Source organism: Mus caroli, chromosome 11, assembly GCF_900094665.2.
Source record: "Mus caroli chromosome 11, CAROLI_EIJ_v1.1, whole genome shotgun sequence".
Classification (NCBI taxonomy): Eukaryota; Metazoa; Chordata; class Mammalia; order Rodentia; family Muridae; genus Mus; species Mus caroli.
Window position 1 is genome coordinate 104690745 of NC_034580.1, and position 19613 is coordinate 104710357.

The 19613-nt window shown below is 41.6% G+C and overlaps 1 protein-coding gene across 3 annotated transcripts in view; it reads left to right on the forward strand.

Annotated features, from left to right (window-relative positions):
* The window catches only part of Cep112 (centrosomal protein 112), a 370253-nt gene that overhangs the window by 307222 nt on the left and 43418 nt on the right, over nucleotides 1-19613 (forward strand). For all 3 annotated transcript variants that reach the window (XM_029484236.1, XM_029484234.1, XM_029484235.1), the window contains one exon: nucleotides 10753-10842. In XM_029484236.1, the coding sequence (XP_029340096.1) occupies nucleotides 10753-10842 (90 nt within the window). The remainder of the gene's footprint in view (nucleotides 1-10752; nucleotides 10843-19613) is intronic.

The window sequence follows — 19613 nt, forward strand, 5'->3', positions numbered from 1 at the left end:
TGAAAGTAGAAAGAGCTATTGTCTCCTAGCTCAGGGGCCAGGAGACTTAGAGCTGGGCAACCCCAGCTCCCTCTGAATGCCTCAGAATGAGTGCTTCCATACTTCCTTAGATTTCCTATTGCCCAGAGGTTGTCAGTGCTCTTGGCTCACAGAGTCACTTCAGGCTCTGGCCAACCTCTTCCCTACATAGCTTGGTTGAAGTGAAAAGAGGCCCATGCTAAACCCAAGCATGGTTGCACAGAACTGGGGTCCCCGAACTCAGAGACTGAGATGAAAGACCATTAATTTGATCTCAGTCTGGATTACCTAGCAAGGTTGTTGCTTTGTTTTAGCTTTTTCCTTTATGCCCTACTCTAGTATAACCTCAGCTAATTATGCCTGTAAGGACCCACATGCACATAAAGCCACCATCACACATTCTGCAATAGAGATCTTTTCTTGGAAGGATATCATTCAACCAAACCATCAGGAGAGTTGGGAGTGAAGCTAAAATTTATGAACTTGTCCTTGAACTTGTTAAGTTTCAGGTGATGCTGAGGTGACTGACCATGTACCCACAGGGGAGAGTTTTAGGTGTTGTGTTAGAGGACATGTGAGGCACTATGTGCGGAGATGGATGTTGGGAATCAGCAACAGGGAAGCCTAGTTAACATTGCCCATCATACAGGGAAACCCAAATGGTGTGATGTGGATTCCAACTGAAACTTATGAAAATCAATTCATTACTCAAAGGAGATGCTATAAAGAGAAAAGAGTAGATGGAGAAGATCCTTTGGGAGAACTATGGTAGTTAAAAGGATAGAAAAGTGGGGAAAGCAACAGGAGCTTGGGGAAGATCATCCCAGTTCTGTAGTGTGAAAGAAAAGGATATCTATCTGGAAGGAAGGAAGGGGACCCAGCTATGGCCAGGCCAGGAGAGAGACCCTAGACAAAAAAGATGTGTCATAGAAGATCATAGCTCACTTGCAGAGAACAAGCTTCAATTATCACTGGAAACAGACTCAGGTTACAGGGGAGGAAGTTAGCTGGTGGTAGGAGTATATGAGGAGTGAAATGAAAGGTATCCAAAACAAAACAAAGATACGTGACCATCAGAGAATAAGAGTATCAAGGTTGAAGTCATCATTGTAGTGTCTCATAGCCCATCTATACAGTATATGAAAGAACAGGGCAGCAGGGAAGACAGCCTGTCAATGAGCACATGAAGGAACTCAGCCATGGCTGATCCTTTGACTTTGAAAAGGAAGAACTGACACCTGTTATCTTAAAACCAGAAGAGATCACACTGTTGACACTTGAAGGAGCAGGCTGGATGACAGGAACACAATTGTTTTTATTACTTTTAAAAACACCTTTCCCCCTCCTTCCCTTCCTCCCCTCCCCTCCCTCTCTCCCTTCCTCTCTCTCTCTCCTTCTCTTTCTCCTTCCCTTTTCCTCCCCCTCTCTCTCTGGCACATGCTATAGCCTTTGTCAGTTCTTGCATTGAGCCTTGCTTGAAGCAGGATCACCTGTTCACTACCACATATATAGGCTAACTGGCCTGTGAGCTTCCAGGGATTCTCCTGTCTTAACCTCCCATCTCCCCACAGGAGCATTGGAATTATAAAAATGCCACCACACCTGGCTGTATGGGTTTGAAGGACTCAAAATAAAATTCTAATCCTTGCACAATAAATAATCCCTCTACTCACTAAGTCATTTCCCTGAGCCCTACCCAACTATTTTAAATAAAAAGACACTTGGTCTTTATGTAGCTGGTTGGAATTACCAGCACAAACTACTACTATAGTGTAAACAGTAATTTACCAAGCATCTCAGAGATCGCTTTAAAGATTGGGGAGGAAGTTGTTCCCCTTATGAAGCAGTCCACAACACAGGGACACAGATGAAATCACAAGAGACAGAGCACAGGATGTTAAGGTGCAAGACTGTAATGAGGAGCCTGAGTTTTCTTGAATCTGATTTGAAATGTTTCATAGAAAATTTCTTGAATATAGGGATTTTAGATCAAATGTGTGAATGGTTAACATTGTAAAAAAAAATTAAATTTAAGTGAATAGCTGATGGATCCACTCCCTTTCCTGGGCTTGCGCAAAAGAGTAGTGGTCTACAAGGAGCTAACTTTTTTTAATGATTGGTACTCTGTTCTGCAAAGAGTAAACTCAAGTGTGTGTGTGTGTGGTTAGTGCAGTAGCCAGAGGAGGAAATTCCCTTATGCTCTTGAAATTCCCAAGCTGTGGTTCTTAAACTTGATCCTGGATTTTACCCCCCAAGATAAGAACTTATTCACCAGTGAGACTGCCTGAGAAGGCATCGAGGCGGATGTGCTTTGAATTTCCTGCGTAGAAATAGACTTGAGGACTGTCTGTCGATGGTCTGCTGTGTGACAGGAGCATTAATGAGGTGTGTTGGGGGATTCCAGCTTCCTTAGATCATCAAAGTCTTGGAATAACATGATTTCTTTTCCTGGAACTTCTCTGAAAACCAGGAAACACTTAGGTTTTTTTAAGTGCATTTTTAGAGGAAATCCTATAGGGATTTTAAAGGACTGAAAATAGATGTGAGAAAGAAAGAGGAAAATGGAATTTGTCTTATTCTTTCAAGAAAACACTGTCCTTGTTTTTCACATTGTCCATAATACTCTGTTTTACTGTTGAATCAGAGGCCTAGCAGGCTCACACTGAAATGCTGTTTCTTATACATGTGGCTTACTGCAACAATAAAGTTTTTGCCTGAAAGGAAATTTGATGTACGTGCAAAGTAACATATGTGTTGGATTATAATCCCCAAAGATTCCTGTTTCCTAACACAAATATCACAAGGCAGACTGATTATAAAAGGTTTTTATAAATGGCTTCTTGGAATGCAAGAGTATGGGACTGAAAACCTGAATGTCACCATGATAGGAAAAATAATAATGAGAGTTGGGGATGCTTCAGTGGTCCCCACAGGAGCTGGAGCTTACTGTAGATCTGCAGTTGAGTGCTGCTCCATCCCTCATTACTGCATGGCTCATTTCTTCATCTCGGCAGCTATCAATGAAGCAACACTACAGGAGAAATCTTGAGTGACATTTCAGCTAGCAAAGACTTGTTACTTTTGTTCCTAGACTTGGCCTTAAAAATAGTAAGGAGATGCAGTGACCTCTCTCAATAGCTAGTGAAACCAGCCCATAAAAATGCTACATTCTTGGTACATTTACACAATGGAGTACTACTCAGCTATTAAAAACAATGAATTTATGAAATTCTTGGGCAAATGGATGTATCTGGAGGATATCATCCTGAGTGAGGTAATCCAATCACAAAAGAAGTCATTAGATATGCACTCACTGATAAGTGGATATTAGCCCAGAAACTTAGAATACCCAAGATACAATTTGCAAAACACAAGAAAATCAAGAAGAAGGAAGTCCAATGTGTGGATACTTCATTCCTCCTTAGAATAGAGAACAAAATACCCATGGAAGGAGTTACAGAGACAAAGTTTGGAGCTAAGACAAAATAATGGACCATCCAGAGACTACCCCACCCAGGGATCCATCCCATAATCAGCCACCAAACGCAGACACTATTGCACATGCCAGCAAGACTTTGCTGAAAGGACCCTGATATAGCTGTCTCGTATGAGACTATGCCAGTGCCTGGCAAATACAGAAGTGGATGCTCTCAGTCATCTATTGGATGGAACACAGGGCCCCTAATAGAGGAACTAGAGAAAATATCCAAGGAGCTGAAGGGGTCTGAAACCGATAGGTGGAACAACTATATGAACTAACCAGTATCCCCAGAGCTTTTGTCTCTAGCTGCATATGTAGCAGAAGATGGCCTAGTTGGCCATCATTGGGAAGAGAGGCCCTTTGGTCTTACAAACTTTATATGTCCCAGTACAGGGGAACACCAGGGCCAAGAAGTGGGAGTGGGTGGGTAGGGGAGCAGGGCAGGGGGGTGTATAGAGGACTTTCAGGATAGCATTTGAAATGTAAATGAAGAAAATATCTAATAAAAAATTGAAAAAAAATCCCACATTCTGCCATCATGTCGTCTTTAGTAGCCCTAGCTGTGCGTCTCTCAACATGAGTGACAGGACTTGGCCTTCTTACTTTGTTTGTTCCAGTTTAAGGTATTATTTAATAAAATAAAAGTAAAGAAGGAAATCAAGTGCAATCTTATGACCCACTTGTGTTTTATCTTAGCCTGAAGTTAGCAGTACTAGAAAGAAAGATATTTTATCGTTTCTGTGTCAATTTGCGTGTCAAAGAAAGCCTGCTCAAAGGAAACCGTATCAGCACCATTTAGAGCTGAATGTGAGCGGCGTTGCATAAACAAACATAGACATCATTAAATGGGCAATTAAGTTGAAGGGAGAGTCACCCTTATTCCACCTTTGTAACCAGGGTTTCTACACTAGCCAAAGACTGTCATTTCTGCCTAAGATCAAAACTAAAGGAGGATGTTATAATAGTTTACAGACTTTAATGATAAACTTTAAAAATATCTTACATGTTTCAAATGGAAAATACACTACCACTAAAAATGAAACCCTAAACTTCACTGTATACAAGTTTACCTAAATAAGAACACAAGCAGACCTGCAGTCTCTAGTTGTCTTCTGGTGAGTGGGCAAGCATGGTCTTAAGTTTACAGAGGGTGTGCCTCAGGTGTGGAGACCCTCACAGGGCTTCCTTCCAGAGCAGTGGGATTAGCAGAGGCTGGCCCACACTGCTAATGACTCGGTCTGCATTTCCAAGTAACTCCCAGTTTCACTTGAGGCTTTTACGTAAGGACAAGAAGTGGAGATTCAAACAGTATTGTCATATTGTTCTGATGACAGCCTGGAATACATTCTGAGACATCCAGGAAGGGACACTGGAGGCACAACTCTCAGGTGTCATAGGCAAGGTCAGGACTCTCTAGAAAATCTGTGGACACAGTAAACTGGCATCAGAAAGCTCTATTAAATGCCATGTTCCTGGAGACGTCTTTGTAATCATTATTTTGTGGGAGTTCTCTCTTCCTATGAGCATTTTCTTTATTGGATGATTTTTAACTGTTCTGTGATTGAAATTAACTATTGTTCCATTTATTTATGATTAAAAGGCATGGCTCTGTGCTCACTTCCTCCTTGCTTAGTTCACAGCTATATGAGGAACTTTGGATTTTAAATACAATGACAGATGTCCTTACTACATGGTTTATAAGTTAGCCCTCACTCTAAGTTACAGTCACTAACTTCCTGAAAATAGCATTGACTATTATAATCTCCCCTCTGGCCTCTGGACCACCAACCCAATGAAAGGCCTGGAGCTGTCAGTCCTTTTCCTTACCCTGAAGAGCCCTACTAATACATAAGACCCTTCACACTGGGCCTGCTCTGATTGTTTCCATGTTTTAAACAAACAAAGCTATTTTTCTCCTAGGCCCCTCACTTGGAGAGCGTGGTCCCCTCATTGGGCCTATAGAGAGAATTATGTCATTTACATTTTTCTTCTACTTGTCCTCCTTTGTTCCCCACCACACAATACCAGAACAGTCCTGCTCTCTGCCAAACAGGCCTGCATAGTATTTAAAGCAGATATAGTTAAAGAATTGTCTCTTTAGTGATGATCACAGTTGACAAAGCAGAGCTGTCACAGAAGGAGGAATCCTGCAGGATACAACTTCAGGTTTCACATTGAGGATTGGTTTCCTATTTTTACCTAAAGGGACATTATGTTCTTCAATTTCTTAGACTTTTTTTTTTTCAGAAAAAAGCTAAAAGTGTGTATGTGTGTGTGTGTGTGTGTGTGTGTGTGTGTGTGTGTAAGTGTGTATGCAAATATGTGTGACTATGTGTGTGCAAGTGTATGTGAATATATGTATTGTGCATGTGTGTACATATGTGTATGGTATTACAAATTGTGCTTTCTCAAAGAAAAAAACCCACAACTTAAAAGAAATCCCACTGGTTGTACATTCTGAGGAGCTGTGGTCCTTTGTCAAAATCAGAGGTTCAAATTCAAATAACATAATAATTGTTTTAGAATATCAAACTGGGAACAATTGCCAACAGAAACCATCTTTTTCCTTTCGTGTACTACACTTTAATTGAGAAAGAATATTTTTGGCTACTTTTCAATTTTACAATGATTTTTTAAAATAGATAATAAAAATCATTTCTAGACATGACTTTCTCTGGTTAACCTCTAAAAAGATTTTTGTGCTTTACATTTTTAACTATGAGCAAGTTTTAAGTACTACTGGTTTTGAAAGGCAAGTGTAATTTGAATTCTATCTTGATGATAATGATAAAACGCGGTAGGCTGTACAGTCCCACTGTGAGGGATGTGAGGACAGTTCCATTTGACTTCCCACACATTGGCTCCACAGCCCTCTCCCACCCCTCCTCATCCTCCGCTGCTCTCTGGCTCTTTTTCCCTCCTCTGCCTGCTCTGCTTTGTAGCCATCACAAAGGCCAGGTCTCAGGACCCTCTTCAGTTTGCTCATTTTCCCAGACAAGGGTCTAAGCAGCTCTCGATCCTGTTCAGACCTAACTGTACAGGTTACCTTTCAGCTCAGGGGGCTGTAACTAGAGCTACTAAGCTACAGTGCAATGAACATCACACGTTGCTTACTCTCTATTACAGAAGCTGGGACTTCCACCATCAAGATCTCAGCAGAGGGGAGGTCTGTGAGACTGCAGTTCCTCTCCCAGAGGTGGCTCTCTTTGACTAGCCTCTTTTCTTAGCATGCTGATTCCAAACAGCATGGCACACAAACACCCAGGGCTATAGCCACAGCCATTGTCCAAGGACCCTTGCATAACATCTGAGAAGCTCAAACTGGTACCATTGCCTTGGGTGTTAGGATTTCACTATATGAACTTGTTGGATGTAAATATTAATATCACAGCAATAGGTCCTCCTTGAAGTCCCAGTAGCTCTTTAAAATCTGCATGTTAAAACCATAGTGCCTCAACATTTCCGACTTGCTATTCCCCAAATCCTCAACTCTCCTTGTCAAAGCCCTGAGAGAGCTAAGTCCCTCCTCTCTTCAAGCCCCCACTCATGGGTCTACCACCTGAGTCTGCTTCTCCATAGCTACTGCTCCACTCAAGGCCTCTTTGTCTTTGAATTCCCATCCTGAAGCAGCCTTCCTTCTTAACTCCTTACCTTCATTGGGACAGTTAGTTCCTGAGAATTTACGAGAAAAACACAAGTAGTTATGAAATGCTACCACAGAGGAGAGCAGCACGTTAGCTTCAGGCTTTGGCATTTGGAGGTAACAAGTGAGACCAGGAGAATGGTGAGAAGAGAAGGCTGGAGGAGACTGACAGGAGGAGACTGTGCAAAGTGTGGGGCCTGCTAGTGAAGGGGAGACAGAACCAGGAGGAAGTTCCTTAACAACAGGGGAAATGCACAAGTTTATATTTCTCTCTGTATAAAACAAAAACTAGAAAATAACCCACTTTGTTATGGCAGAAACCATACAGCATATTATTATAATCACCATTATGTGTGCACAGAGATGGCTATGCATATTAAAAAATATAATATAAATATGGATAGATTCTGTATTTCCAAACACAAGCCTACCACTGGTTAAATGTGCCATATTAAGGACCACCAGACGCCCTGATGGCTGAAAGAGACTTCCTTCGAGAGTAGAACCCCACCACTTATTACTCAGTTCCCTTCACAGTTGCAGTTTGGGAGTCACCTGTGCCAGGCATTGATCTGGCCAGGCACTAAGCCTGCGGAAGTGACAGAGAGCCCACAGCTGCAATCATTTGCAGCCTCACACAGGCAGGTATGTTAGTTCTCTTCAACAGTGGGTTGGGGAAAGCACAGAGGAGTCCAGTGAGCTCTGCCCTGAGTTTCAGAACAGGGTAGGGTGGGACAAAGAAAAGAAAGAGCAGGCACAGAGAAAGAGGCAGCAGGGTGCAGCTCAGACATTGAACTTGAAGTTAGAGAAACATTAGTGCCAGCCCAGTGCCTCACTAGTGGCCATGGGAGTTTGAGCACACAGAGCCCCCATGATCTCCTAAGGCAGAATATGACTTGCTACAAAGAATCATTACTAGAGTTGTAAATACAACCTGCCCTGTCTTAGCTGGTTACTGATGCTAACAATGGCCCCAGCACAGCACACAAGCCCCCAGATACTCCCTCCATGCAGCTAGTCTAAGACCCTTCTCTGCTGTACTAAGGAAGTCAAGCTGCATCTCAGCGGTGGTGAGAGCGGCCTCATATGTCATCAGGAAGACATCATCATCGAATTCGAGTTTCACAAGATCTCTGGCAGTAGTGGAATGAATGACTTAGCAGCAAGGAGCTGGACAGTAAAGTGTCCCAGCCTTGGTTGTTATTCTCCACAAGCATGCCATTTTATAACACCCTGTTTCCTGAGATCCATCACAAGTAAGAAGGCTACAGAACTGACAAGAATGGGAACAATCTCATCTACATTTTTGGAAACAGGCCACAATCGTGTAAGAAGAGATAAGAACTTGAGATTTCCAAGCTCATTCCCAGACCTAATCAGATTGTAAATTCATAATGTTTACTATCAAAGAGACCCTAAAGCCATATAAGCTCATTTTAAAATCATCTTATCTTTTAAACTGAGAGTTTTTAGTCTGAGGTCTACCCATGAATGTGCTTCAAACAATCTACAATCAGAAACATCACCATAAACCTGCTTTTTCCCTTTTGGAGAGTGACCATGTATATCTTTCAGTAGACGCTCAAAGAGGTTTAAGATCCAACCCCCAAAATAAAAGCTTTACTTTAGTTTAGTTTGTTCTCTATTGTTGCTGGATTTTGTTGAAGTTGTTCTTTTTTTTATTAGGTATTTTCTTCATTTACATTTCCAATGCTATCCCAAAAGTCCCCCCATACCCTCCCCCCACCCTCTCCCTACTCCCTGCCACTTCTTGACCCTTGCATTCCCCTGTACTGAGGCATATAAAGTTTGCAAGACCAATGGGCCTCTCTTTCCAATGATGGCCGACTAGGCCATCTTAGGAGCTAGAGAAGTTGTTCCTTTTAAAGACAGGGTATCACACTATATCCCAAGACAACCTTGAACTTAGGATCCTCTTGCCCCAGCTTCCTGGGTGCTACAATTACAGGTAGGTGCCACTGCTGCCTCATACACTGAATCTTTAATGAGCCCTAAATTAGACATTCCGCCTGAGCCTGTGGGATGTGATAGGCATTTAGACATCTAGTCCAGGCTGAGCTCCAGGACTTCTCCTCAACACTGCCCTCTCTAAGAACTAACAGCACAGACTCCTCAGGGGGGCCTTGTTTTTCTTTCATGCTCAGGATCTAACCTTCAGGACCATGACTCTACCTTCAGAATCGACCTGGGATCCAGCATCTCATTCATCAACTGCTTCTACCCTGTTCCAGTTCCCCATCACTCTTTCCCGGAAGACCAACTGGTCCTGCCTTCCCTTGTCTAGTCTTGACCAAAGCTGTGCCTACTCAGAGTCCTCCGGCAGCTTCCTCTCTCAGTGGAACCTAAACTACCCCACTGACCTGGGACACTCCACATAGCCTCAGACATCATTGTTCTGTCTCTTCTCCATCTCCACAGTGACCTCTGTGGCTTGCCCAGAGCTTTCACACTTGCAATGGCCTCTGCCTGTAAGGAAGGCTTTCCTGAAGATCCATGTGGCTACATTCTCCCTGCTTGTGAATATTTGCTCAGATAGCCCTTCTTGTACCATCTGTCTTAACATTGTAACTCTTCCCCAGAATAGCCCCTGCTCTGCTGTAGTTTTCCTCTGCACTGACCAAGGATGCAAATTACATTAATTCTTTGCTCACTCCCCCACCATTGTAATGTAGGTCTGGGGAATGGAGAGGGGGTCTTTGTTTCTCTTCTCTTGGCATATGTGGTCCCTATCTCAGCATCATGCTGTAATACTGACTGGATGAACCTCATCTTAGATTATTTACCATCCTTGCTGTTGCCATGCCATGCCTTATATTCATTATAACTTTTTGTGCATTGGTTTCATAACAATACAAGATTCCCTCATGTGCTCTATGTCTTTTCGAGTTTATTTTTTACTTACAGTGAAGATTGACAAGATACCAACTGTAGACATGTATGGCTTCTAGCCTGCCCATATTAACCAGGATCTGCTTCTGACAGCTACTTGGAAACTGAAAGGTCATCCCTCTCCACAACTTACAAGTTCTTCAAATTCCACACCATCCTCTCAGAGGTTCTGTGGAGATTCATTTCAGTTTGCTATAAATTAATAATCATAATCTTTAAATGTCATGTTGACTAGATGTCACAATATCTACAGATTTCAATGCTTTTCATTATACTGGTAGAGCTGCTTTAATTAAAAATAACTTCCTCCTTCATTACATGGTTGGAGCCCTATGCTGGGATATGAGACATTTTGATAATAACTGAAACTTTCTAATTTGTCTATTCTATACATTAGGACTTCTTTTCTTTTCTGTGGCTTTTTGGTATTTTGAGACAGGGTCTTGCTGTGTAGCCTAGACTTGTCTGGAACTCTCAGAAATCCTCCTGCCTCATCCTTTTGAGATTGCAGTCATGTGCCACCCCACTCAGCTACGTTTATGGGTTTTTATTCTAGATCCTCCTAAAACACAAACGGTATGGCTGAAACAAAGTAAGAAGCCACGATCTGAGGCCCTGGGGACACCAACTCATGGGGTAAAGCTAGATTTTCAAGTACACTAATTTTTGATGTGGCTTTGTTTATTTTACACCATTTCAGGCTTTACAAGATGAACTAGAAACCCGCTCTAATCAGGTGCGAAGTGCAGAGAAAAAGTTACATCACAAAGAACTGGAGGCACAGGAACAGGTAGGTGCTTTCTGCCTTGCTTGCTCCTTCTTTCTCTAGCTCAGGGGCTGTGTGTCAGCCAGGGTCCTCTGGCTTTGAGGACAGAGCGCCCACTGGATAGTCAGAAACAAGGGCAAGTATTACCACACAGAACAAAAGGTCTACAGATAATGAAGACTGCATCTGTGACATTCTGGTGGCTCTTCCTCCTTTAGTGGCTTAATTCTCATAGCAATTCCAAGATGGCTGCATGCCACATATCCCACCCATTACTCTACTTTCTGGATACACAAGGTAGTGTAGCAGTTTCTGGAATCTTCCAAGGAATAAAGAACTCTTTTCGACTCATTCCTCTGCCTCTTTTTATTGGCTACAGCAGGTCACATGTTAGCCTAGCATGCCCAATCAAGGGTCAGAGGATCCCCCAACTAGCCAACCAGGACTCATCAGGACATGGAAGGGAAAGAAAAACAAAGAAATAGAGAAATAGATATTGGGTAGACAGCTGACAGTGTCTTCTATGCCATTGTTTTAAAATAAGTGGACATATATTCTGGTTTCTCTTCAGATTGGATGAAGCTCCATAACAGAAATGGACATAGTTTAGTTAACAGGCATAAATCATGTTTTCTTTTCAATGTTAATGTTCTTTTTCTTTCTATTATGTTAATAAAATAAGCTGACTATAACAAAAGCTACTAACCTATTTTCAAATGACAGGCTTATTTAGACTCAACTCTTAGTTTCAATGAATTAGAGTGCCCAGCACTGTTGACACTTGAAAAGTTTTAGCAGTGGACCAACAGTGTTGATGAGATCCTAGGGATATATTGTCCTTAGCTTCTGGGTATGGTCTTGCTACCACTTCCTCAGCATCACCAGACACCACGCACAAACTACCAGGAGTGTTGCCACACGGCCATACCTCAGCTGTGCCAGGAACGTTCAGTACAGGATCTCAGGTTGGGTCCTTTTGATTTTTTGAAAATATAAGTGTTAAGGTCTGGTAATGGAAGCTCTGTTCATCTCTGGAGATATTGACAGGAAGGGGCTCAAGGCAGGGAGTGGGACCAAATGCTGTGGAGTTGTAACAGTCTCTGAGTTATGCAGCTGTCAATGCTTGCCCACTTCCTACAGCTTGTCTCTGCATTCTAACCCTAAGACTCATCAACCAAAAGGTTTTAGTTCAGTTCAGTTTATCAGCTTTCCTCTTACAGATAATGTTCGTAGTATCAATCTAGAGGACTTTTTCCTAACATTAACTACCAGATATTCTGCTTTTTTTGCCTTGAAGTTTTACAGGTTTTTTTTTATTTATTTACATTCAAGGATGTGATCCATTCTGAGTTAATTTTTTTATTATTTTACTTATTTACTTTACATCCCACTCACTGCCCCCTCCCAGTCACCCCCTCCCACGATTCTTCCTTCATTCCCCTCCCCTTTTCCTCTGAGAGGGAGGGACCCCAGATAACCCCTGACACTGGCACAGTAAGTTTGTGAGGCTAGGTGCATCCTCTCCCACTGAGGCCAGACAAGGTAGCCCAGTGAGAAAGACATGCCCTGCGTATACAGGCAACAACTTTTAACATAGCCCTGTTCTAGTTGTTCAAGACCCACGTAAAGACCAAGCTGCATATCTGCTACATATGTATAGGGAGGCCTAGGTCCATCCCATATATGGTCTTTGGTTGATGATTCTGACTCTGAGAGACCCAAGGGCCTAGGTTAGTTGACTCTGTTGGTCTTCCTGTGGAGTCCCTTATTCCCTTAGGGGCTGTGATCCTTCCTACTGTTCTTCCATAAGAGTCCTCAAACTCCGTTCATGTTTGCCTGTGCGTGTCTGCATCTGTCTGAGTCAGCTGATGGGTGGAGCCTCTCAGAGGACAGCCATGCTAGACTCCTGTTAGTAAGCATAACAGAGTATTATTAACAGTATCAGGAATTGGTGCTTGCCCATGGGATGGGTCTCAAGTGTGGCAGTTATTGGTTGGCCATTACCTCAGTCTCTGCTCCATCCCCCATCCCTACATTTCTTGTAGATAGGATAAATTTGGGATCAAAAGTTTTGTGGGTGTGTTGGTGTCCCTGTTGCTCCATTGGTGTTCCTGCCTGGCTACAGGAGGTGGCCTCTTCAGGTTCCATGGCCCCAATGCTGTGAGTCACAGCTAAGGACACCCCCATTGATTCTTTGGTGCCTCCCCTATCCCAGGTCTCTGAATATTCCTGGAGGTGCAGATTTCCATACATTCTCATGGCCATCTGGTCATCCCTCCTGTCCCTCCCCACACCTGATCCTGAATCTCCCCATTCCCCTCCACAGCCCTTCTCCCATTCCCTCCCTCCACCTGCTTCTTATAACTATTTTATTCTCCTTCTAAGTGATATTCAAGCATCCTTGTGTAGTTAGAAGTATTAAGAATGCAGGCATAAGGTTTCTACTGCCTTAGACCATCTATGTTCCTGAATGAAAGACACACACAGCCTCCATGTTTTTAACATGCCTTAAGCAGCACTATAGCTGGGCAGCTGCCTGCCCTCCATGCACTTAGAATCCAGTTCCCTCTCAATAACACCAAATTATTATTTACTGTGTTTCATCTGCCCTTAGCTCCAGTTGGCCAGCCCACAGGGCCACATTTTCTTTTTTTCTACCCCATGGTGCATGCATGCTCTCTCTCTCTCTCTCTCTCTCTCTNCTCTCTCTCTCTCTCTCTCATGCTCTCTCACTCTCTCACTCCCTCCCTCCCTCCTTTCCTCTCTCTCCTGCACATTCTTCTTCTCTATGTCAGCTTCTTCTTTCTCTAGTAAAAATATTTAAGAAGTCCCATCCCAGGGTTTCTTATTACTATATCCTTGCTTTGTCCTTCCTTCTTGTTTACCTTCTTTGGGTATGTGGAGTGTGGGATAGCTATCCTATATTTTTTGCCTAATATCCACTCTTAAGTGAGTACATACCATGCATGTCCTTTTGAGACTGAGTTACCTCACTCAAGAAGACATTCTCAATTTTCATCCATTTGCCTGCAAAATTCATGATGTCTTGGTTTTTAATAATTGAATAATATCCCATTGCATAGGTGTACCACAAATTCTTTATCTATTCTTCAGTTGAGGGACATCTAGGTTGTTTCCAGTTTCTAGTCGTCATGAATAAAACTACTATGAACATAGTTGAGCAAGTATCTTTGTATGTTGGAGGATCATCTTTTGGGTATATGCCCAGGAGTCGTATAGCTGGGTCTTGAGGTAGGACTATTCCTAGTTTTCTGAGAAACCACCAAATTGACTTTTAAAGTAGTTGCAAAGGTTTGCATTCCCACCAGCAAGGATGCTTCACATCTTTGCCAGCAAAAACTCTCTTGAGTTATTGATCTTAGCCATACTGAGGGGTATAAAATGGAGCCTTAGAGTTATTTTGATTTGCATTTCCCTAATAACTAAGGACTTTGAACATTTCTTTAAGTACTTCTCAAGTATTTGAGATTCCTCTGTTGAGAATTCTCTGTGTACCCCATTTTTAATTGAGTTATATGGGTGATTGGTATCTAACTTCTTGAGTTCTTTATATATTTTGGATATTAGCCCTCTGTCAGATGTAGTGTTGATGAAGATCCTTTCCCAATCTGTAGACTTCCATTTGTCCTATTGACAGTGTCATTTGCCTTACAGAAGCTTTGCCATTTCATGAGGTCCCATTTATCAATTGTTGATTTTAGAGACTGAGCCATTGGTATTGTGTTCAAGAAGTTGTCTCTTGTACCAATGCATTCAAAGCTATTTCCCATTTTCTCTTCTATGAGATTTAGTGAATGTGGTTTTATGTTGAGGAATTTGATAGACTTCGACTTGAGTTTTATGCAGGATGATGAATATGGATCTATTTGCACTCTTCCACATGTAAACATCCAGTTAGACTAGCACAATTCTTTCTTTTTCCCATTGTATGGTTTTGGATTCTTAATCAAAAACCATGTGACCATAGGTGTGTGGGTTTATGTCTTCTGGCTCTTTGATTTCATTCCATTGATCAACATGTCTGTTTCTGTACCAACACCATACAGTTTTATCACTATTGCTTTGCAATATAGCTTGAGATCAGGGATGGTGATACCTTCCAAAGTTCTTTTATTGTTCAAGATTATTTTGGCTATCCTGGATATTTTTTATTATTCTATATAATGTTGAGAATTGCTCTTTCAAGGTCTATAAAAAAAATGGGATTTTGATGGAAATTGCATTGAATCTGTAGATTGCTTGTGGTAAGGTAGCAATTTTCACTATGTTAATCCTGCCTATCCATCAGCATGGGAGATCTTTCCATTTTCTGATATCTTCTTCAGTTTCTTTCTTCAGGGACTTGAAATTCTTTTCATGCAGATCTTTCACTTGCTTGGTTAGAGTTACATCAATATATTTTATAGTATTCATGGCTGTTGTAAAGGGTGCTATTTCCCTAATTTCTTTCTTGGTCAGTTTATCATTTGTATAAAGTAGGGATATTGATTTCTTTGAGTTAATTTTAAATCCAGCCATTTTGCTGAAGCTGTTTATCAGCTGTAGGAGTTCTCTGATAGAATTTTTGGGGTTGCTTATCTATACTATCATATCATCTACAAATAGCAATACTTTGACTTCTTTTCCAATTTATATCCCCTTGATCTTCTTATTGCTCTGAATAGAACTTCAAGTACTATACTGAAGAGATAAAAGGAGAGTGGGCAACCTTGTCTGGTGCCTGATTTTACTGGAATTGCTTTAAGGTTTTCTCCATTTACCTTGATGGTGGCTATTGGATTGCTGTATGGTACATTTATTGTTTAGGTATGTCCCTTGTATCCCTGACCGCTCTAAGATTTTTAACATAAATTGGTGTTGGATTTTGTCAAAGGCTTTTTCAGCATCTAATAAGATGATCATGTGATTTTTTTTCTTTCAGTTTATATGATGAATTGTGTTGATGGCTTTTCATATACTGAACTGTCCCTGCATCTCTGGGATGAAACCTTCTTGATCATGATGGATGATGTTTTCCCTGTGTTTTCTTGAATGTATTTATCTTCCTTGGGTTGGAATTTTCCTTCTAGTATTTTCTGTAGGCTGGATTTATGGATAGATATTGTTTAAATTGGGATTTGTCTCGAAATATCTTGTTTTCTCCACCTATGGTGATTGAGAGTTTTGATGGGTATAGTAGTCTAGGTTGCCATCTGTGTTTTTAAGGGGTTGCAAGATATCTGTCTGTCCAGGCTCTTCTAGCTTTTAGAGTCTCTGTTGAGAAGCCGGTATAATTCTGATAGGTCTGCCTTTGTATGTTACCTGACCTTTTTTCCTTGCTACTTTTAATATTCTTTCTTTGTTCTATAGATTTTCTGTTTTGATTATTATGTGGTGGGAGGATTTTCTTTTCTGGTCCAGTCTAATTGGTATTCTATAAGCCTCTTGTAAGGTTATAGGCATCTCTTTCTTTAGGTTAGGAATGTTTTCTTCTATGGTTATGTTGGAAATATTTTCTGGGCCTTGGAACTAGGACTCTTCACCTTCTTCGATTCCAATTATTCTTAGGTTAGGTCTTTTCATGGTACCCCAGATTTTCTGGATGTTTTGTGTAAGAAATTTTCTAGCTTTAACATTTTCCTTGACTGATGTATCAATTTCTTCTGTTGTATCTTCTACACCTCAGACTCTCTCTTCCATCTCCTGCATCTGTTGGTCATTCCTGCATCTGTGGTCCCTCTTCTCTTCCCTAGTTTTTCCATCTCCAGGATATCCTCAGTTTGTGTTTCCTTTATTGCTTCTATTTCCACTTTCACATCTTGCAGTTTTATTTCTTTCCTTCACCTGTCTAATTGTATTTTCCTGCATTTCTTTAAGGGATTTATTCATTTCCTCTTTAAAGGTCTCTATTATCTTTTTAATATTGAATTTGAAGTCATTTTCTTGTGGTTCAGTTGTGTTAGGATATCCAAGGCTTGCTGTTGTAGTGTAGTTGTGCTCTGAAGGTGTCATATTGCTCTGGCTTTTTTAGATTTTGTTCTTTCAAGGGCCTTTAGCCACCTGGATAGCTTTGGTCCCTGGATGTTCTTGTTGTGGTAGGTGTTGGGGGGAGGGTTAACCTCAATGGTCCTGGTGTGGCAGGTCTCTGATGGGTATCCTTGGGCTGAATGGGTCAGGATCTGCAGGTCTGTATGGTTCAGGTAGGCAGAGAGGTGGAGGGAGAATGGAGGTCCACCTAGGCAATCAGGCTGCTCAGGGCAGCTTGGTGTGCCCAGAGACTCAGCCAGCAGGGAAGATGGGTAGGGGAAAGGAAGGTCACCTGTATGGTTCAGGATCCATTTGTCAAATGAAGGTGGGAAGAGAAGTGGGGAAAGAATGGAGGCCCCCTGGGATAGCAGGCTGCTCAGGGCAGCCTGGCTTGCTCCAGGGGACTCAGCCAGCGGGGAAGATTGGCATGGAAAGGACGCTGACATGTATGGTTCTGGATCAACAGGTGATGAAGAAAGGAGGAGAGGTGGCAGGAGGATGGAACCTCAGTGTTTATAAAATTAATTTCATAAAAGTTAATTTTTAAAAATTAAAACTTACTGCATTACCTGACTTCCTATAACTTCTTGTCATGCCATAGTGTCTTCCCTGTATAACCTATTTCATATATATACTTCTGTTTTCATACATGCATATGCATGTATGTCTATATTGTGTATTATATGGTGCCCTTGTCATACGATTGAAAACAGGTGAAATACTCTAATTAAAATAACACCCACACTTTCCAAATGTCTACAAGGGATAGACATTGTGCAAGAAGCATTTAATCTTCTCTGTGTCCAACAAAAGTCAGTATTGCCATCTCCATTTTACCAATGGGCATGTAAGACCTCACCTAGTGGAAGTGTGTCAAACACAGGTCATCTGAATTCTAGTCCTTTGTTCCTCTCTGACAACTCTGCATCCATTTCCAGTTAGTATAAGAAAGGAAGAAACAAAGATGCTGATGCTGGCTCCAAATCACAGGCTTCCTAAGGGTGACAAGAGAATAAGCCTGGAAGTCCAAGTGCCCATGACAGCAGCTAATGCCGTTGACTTTGTATAGGAAGAGCAATGCATGGGGCTAAGGAAATGAGCACAGGGCAGATTTGGCAACAGATGAGCACACGCTCTTCAGTGGGAGTGCAGTGGCAGGCAGGCCCAAGCAGTGTGGGCCTGCTTGTGCAGAAGATCACCTGACCAAGGTCACCTGAGCCCCGCTCTCTGGCCAAGACGCTCCTGGCAAAAATCATTTAAAAACAAGTTTTAAAAACAGAAAACGTTCTGGGGTTCCCTAGAGGGCTGTGGCCTCTCCACTTTGTGGTAAAGTGTGACTTCAGGTAAAATGTTGTTGACACCACTTAAATTCATGGCAAAACTTCACACAGAAAATTCCATAATATGTTGAGAGTTGGGAAATCAAGAAATCCCAGATGAACAATAGGGAACGATTCAGGAACTACTTTCAGCCTTTTTTTTTTTCTTGACTTCTTTTTGATCATCAAAGTTGCTTTCATGTTTGCAGTGACAATAGCTTTTTAGAATATTTCTTACACTAATTCCTGATATCTCCCATTAGACTACAGTTTACCAAAGAAACATCGGGAAATATATAGATAAAGCTGAGTATCCCACCACAAGCTGTTAGGTTCTTTCCACAAGTTCCTGGGATATAGCTGGAACAGAAAGATGAATAGCAAGGATTCTGTACTTAATAAATCTTAATAAATAAATAATATTCATCTGTAATTTAATTTAACCTTTTATCTAAATTTGACTCGTGTTCCCCCTTTAAATTGCTGACCCCAAGCGAATCAGTCAAAAGGGTGAGGGCTCCCTGGGTGATGGTTTCTTAGGGTCTGCTTCCGTGTGGACCTCAGGTATCTGAAATACTGGCAGCATCCTAATGTGCCTTGCCTTTTCATCACCCATCAAAGTGGCTGCAGTAGCAGTAGCTGGCCTTACATCACCCAAACAACTGAGCCGAACGTAAAACAGCTACTTAGAACTTCCTTCTTTTTCTTGTCAACTAAATATTATTATCCTGATACTAGTTGCATAAAAAAATCAAATTGAAACTGGCAGAATTACAAAAGACAATTTACTAGGCTGCTTTTTATAACTTACTTGCTTTTTTAAAAAGAAGTTTAAACTATCTCTGGTTTTCATTTAAGAAAAATTCCTGTGTTTTGATTTTACAAAAACAAAAAATGAATGAGGCATTTTAAAAGCTATGTTTTTAATTAAAAACAAAAGGCTGCATCTCATCAGGTCTTGATGGGTGGTATCCTTTATGCCCTGGTGCCATCAGCTCTTCTCTGTCTCCTCCACTGGCAGATCAGCAAGCCAGTCATAGCTGCAGAGAGCACACCTTAATCAGTGGGTCCACAGGAAGCCCTGGCCCACATATGCAGTCAGAAAACTAGAATGAAAATTTACTTATTTCCTTAGTTAGTCTTACAAAAAAATATGATTCTTCCTGTAATCCTCAAATGGTAAAGTAAGTATAGTCACCATTATATTTATCTACATCAAGAGTTAGTGTTAGTTCTAATTCCAGATAAGATCTGGGCAATAAACCCATCACTGAAGGAAAGGGTGAGGGAATGGAGCTCTGATCAGACTTCTTTCTTGTGCAAAGAAACAGCACTCCAGCAAGGCTGTGCTGTCTCTGGTGTGCGGTTCTAAGTAGATGACCCAAGGAGGGCTGGGTATATATACTCTGCTGCTCCCTGGGGTATATATACTCTGCTGCTCCCTGGGGT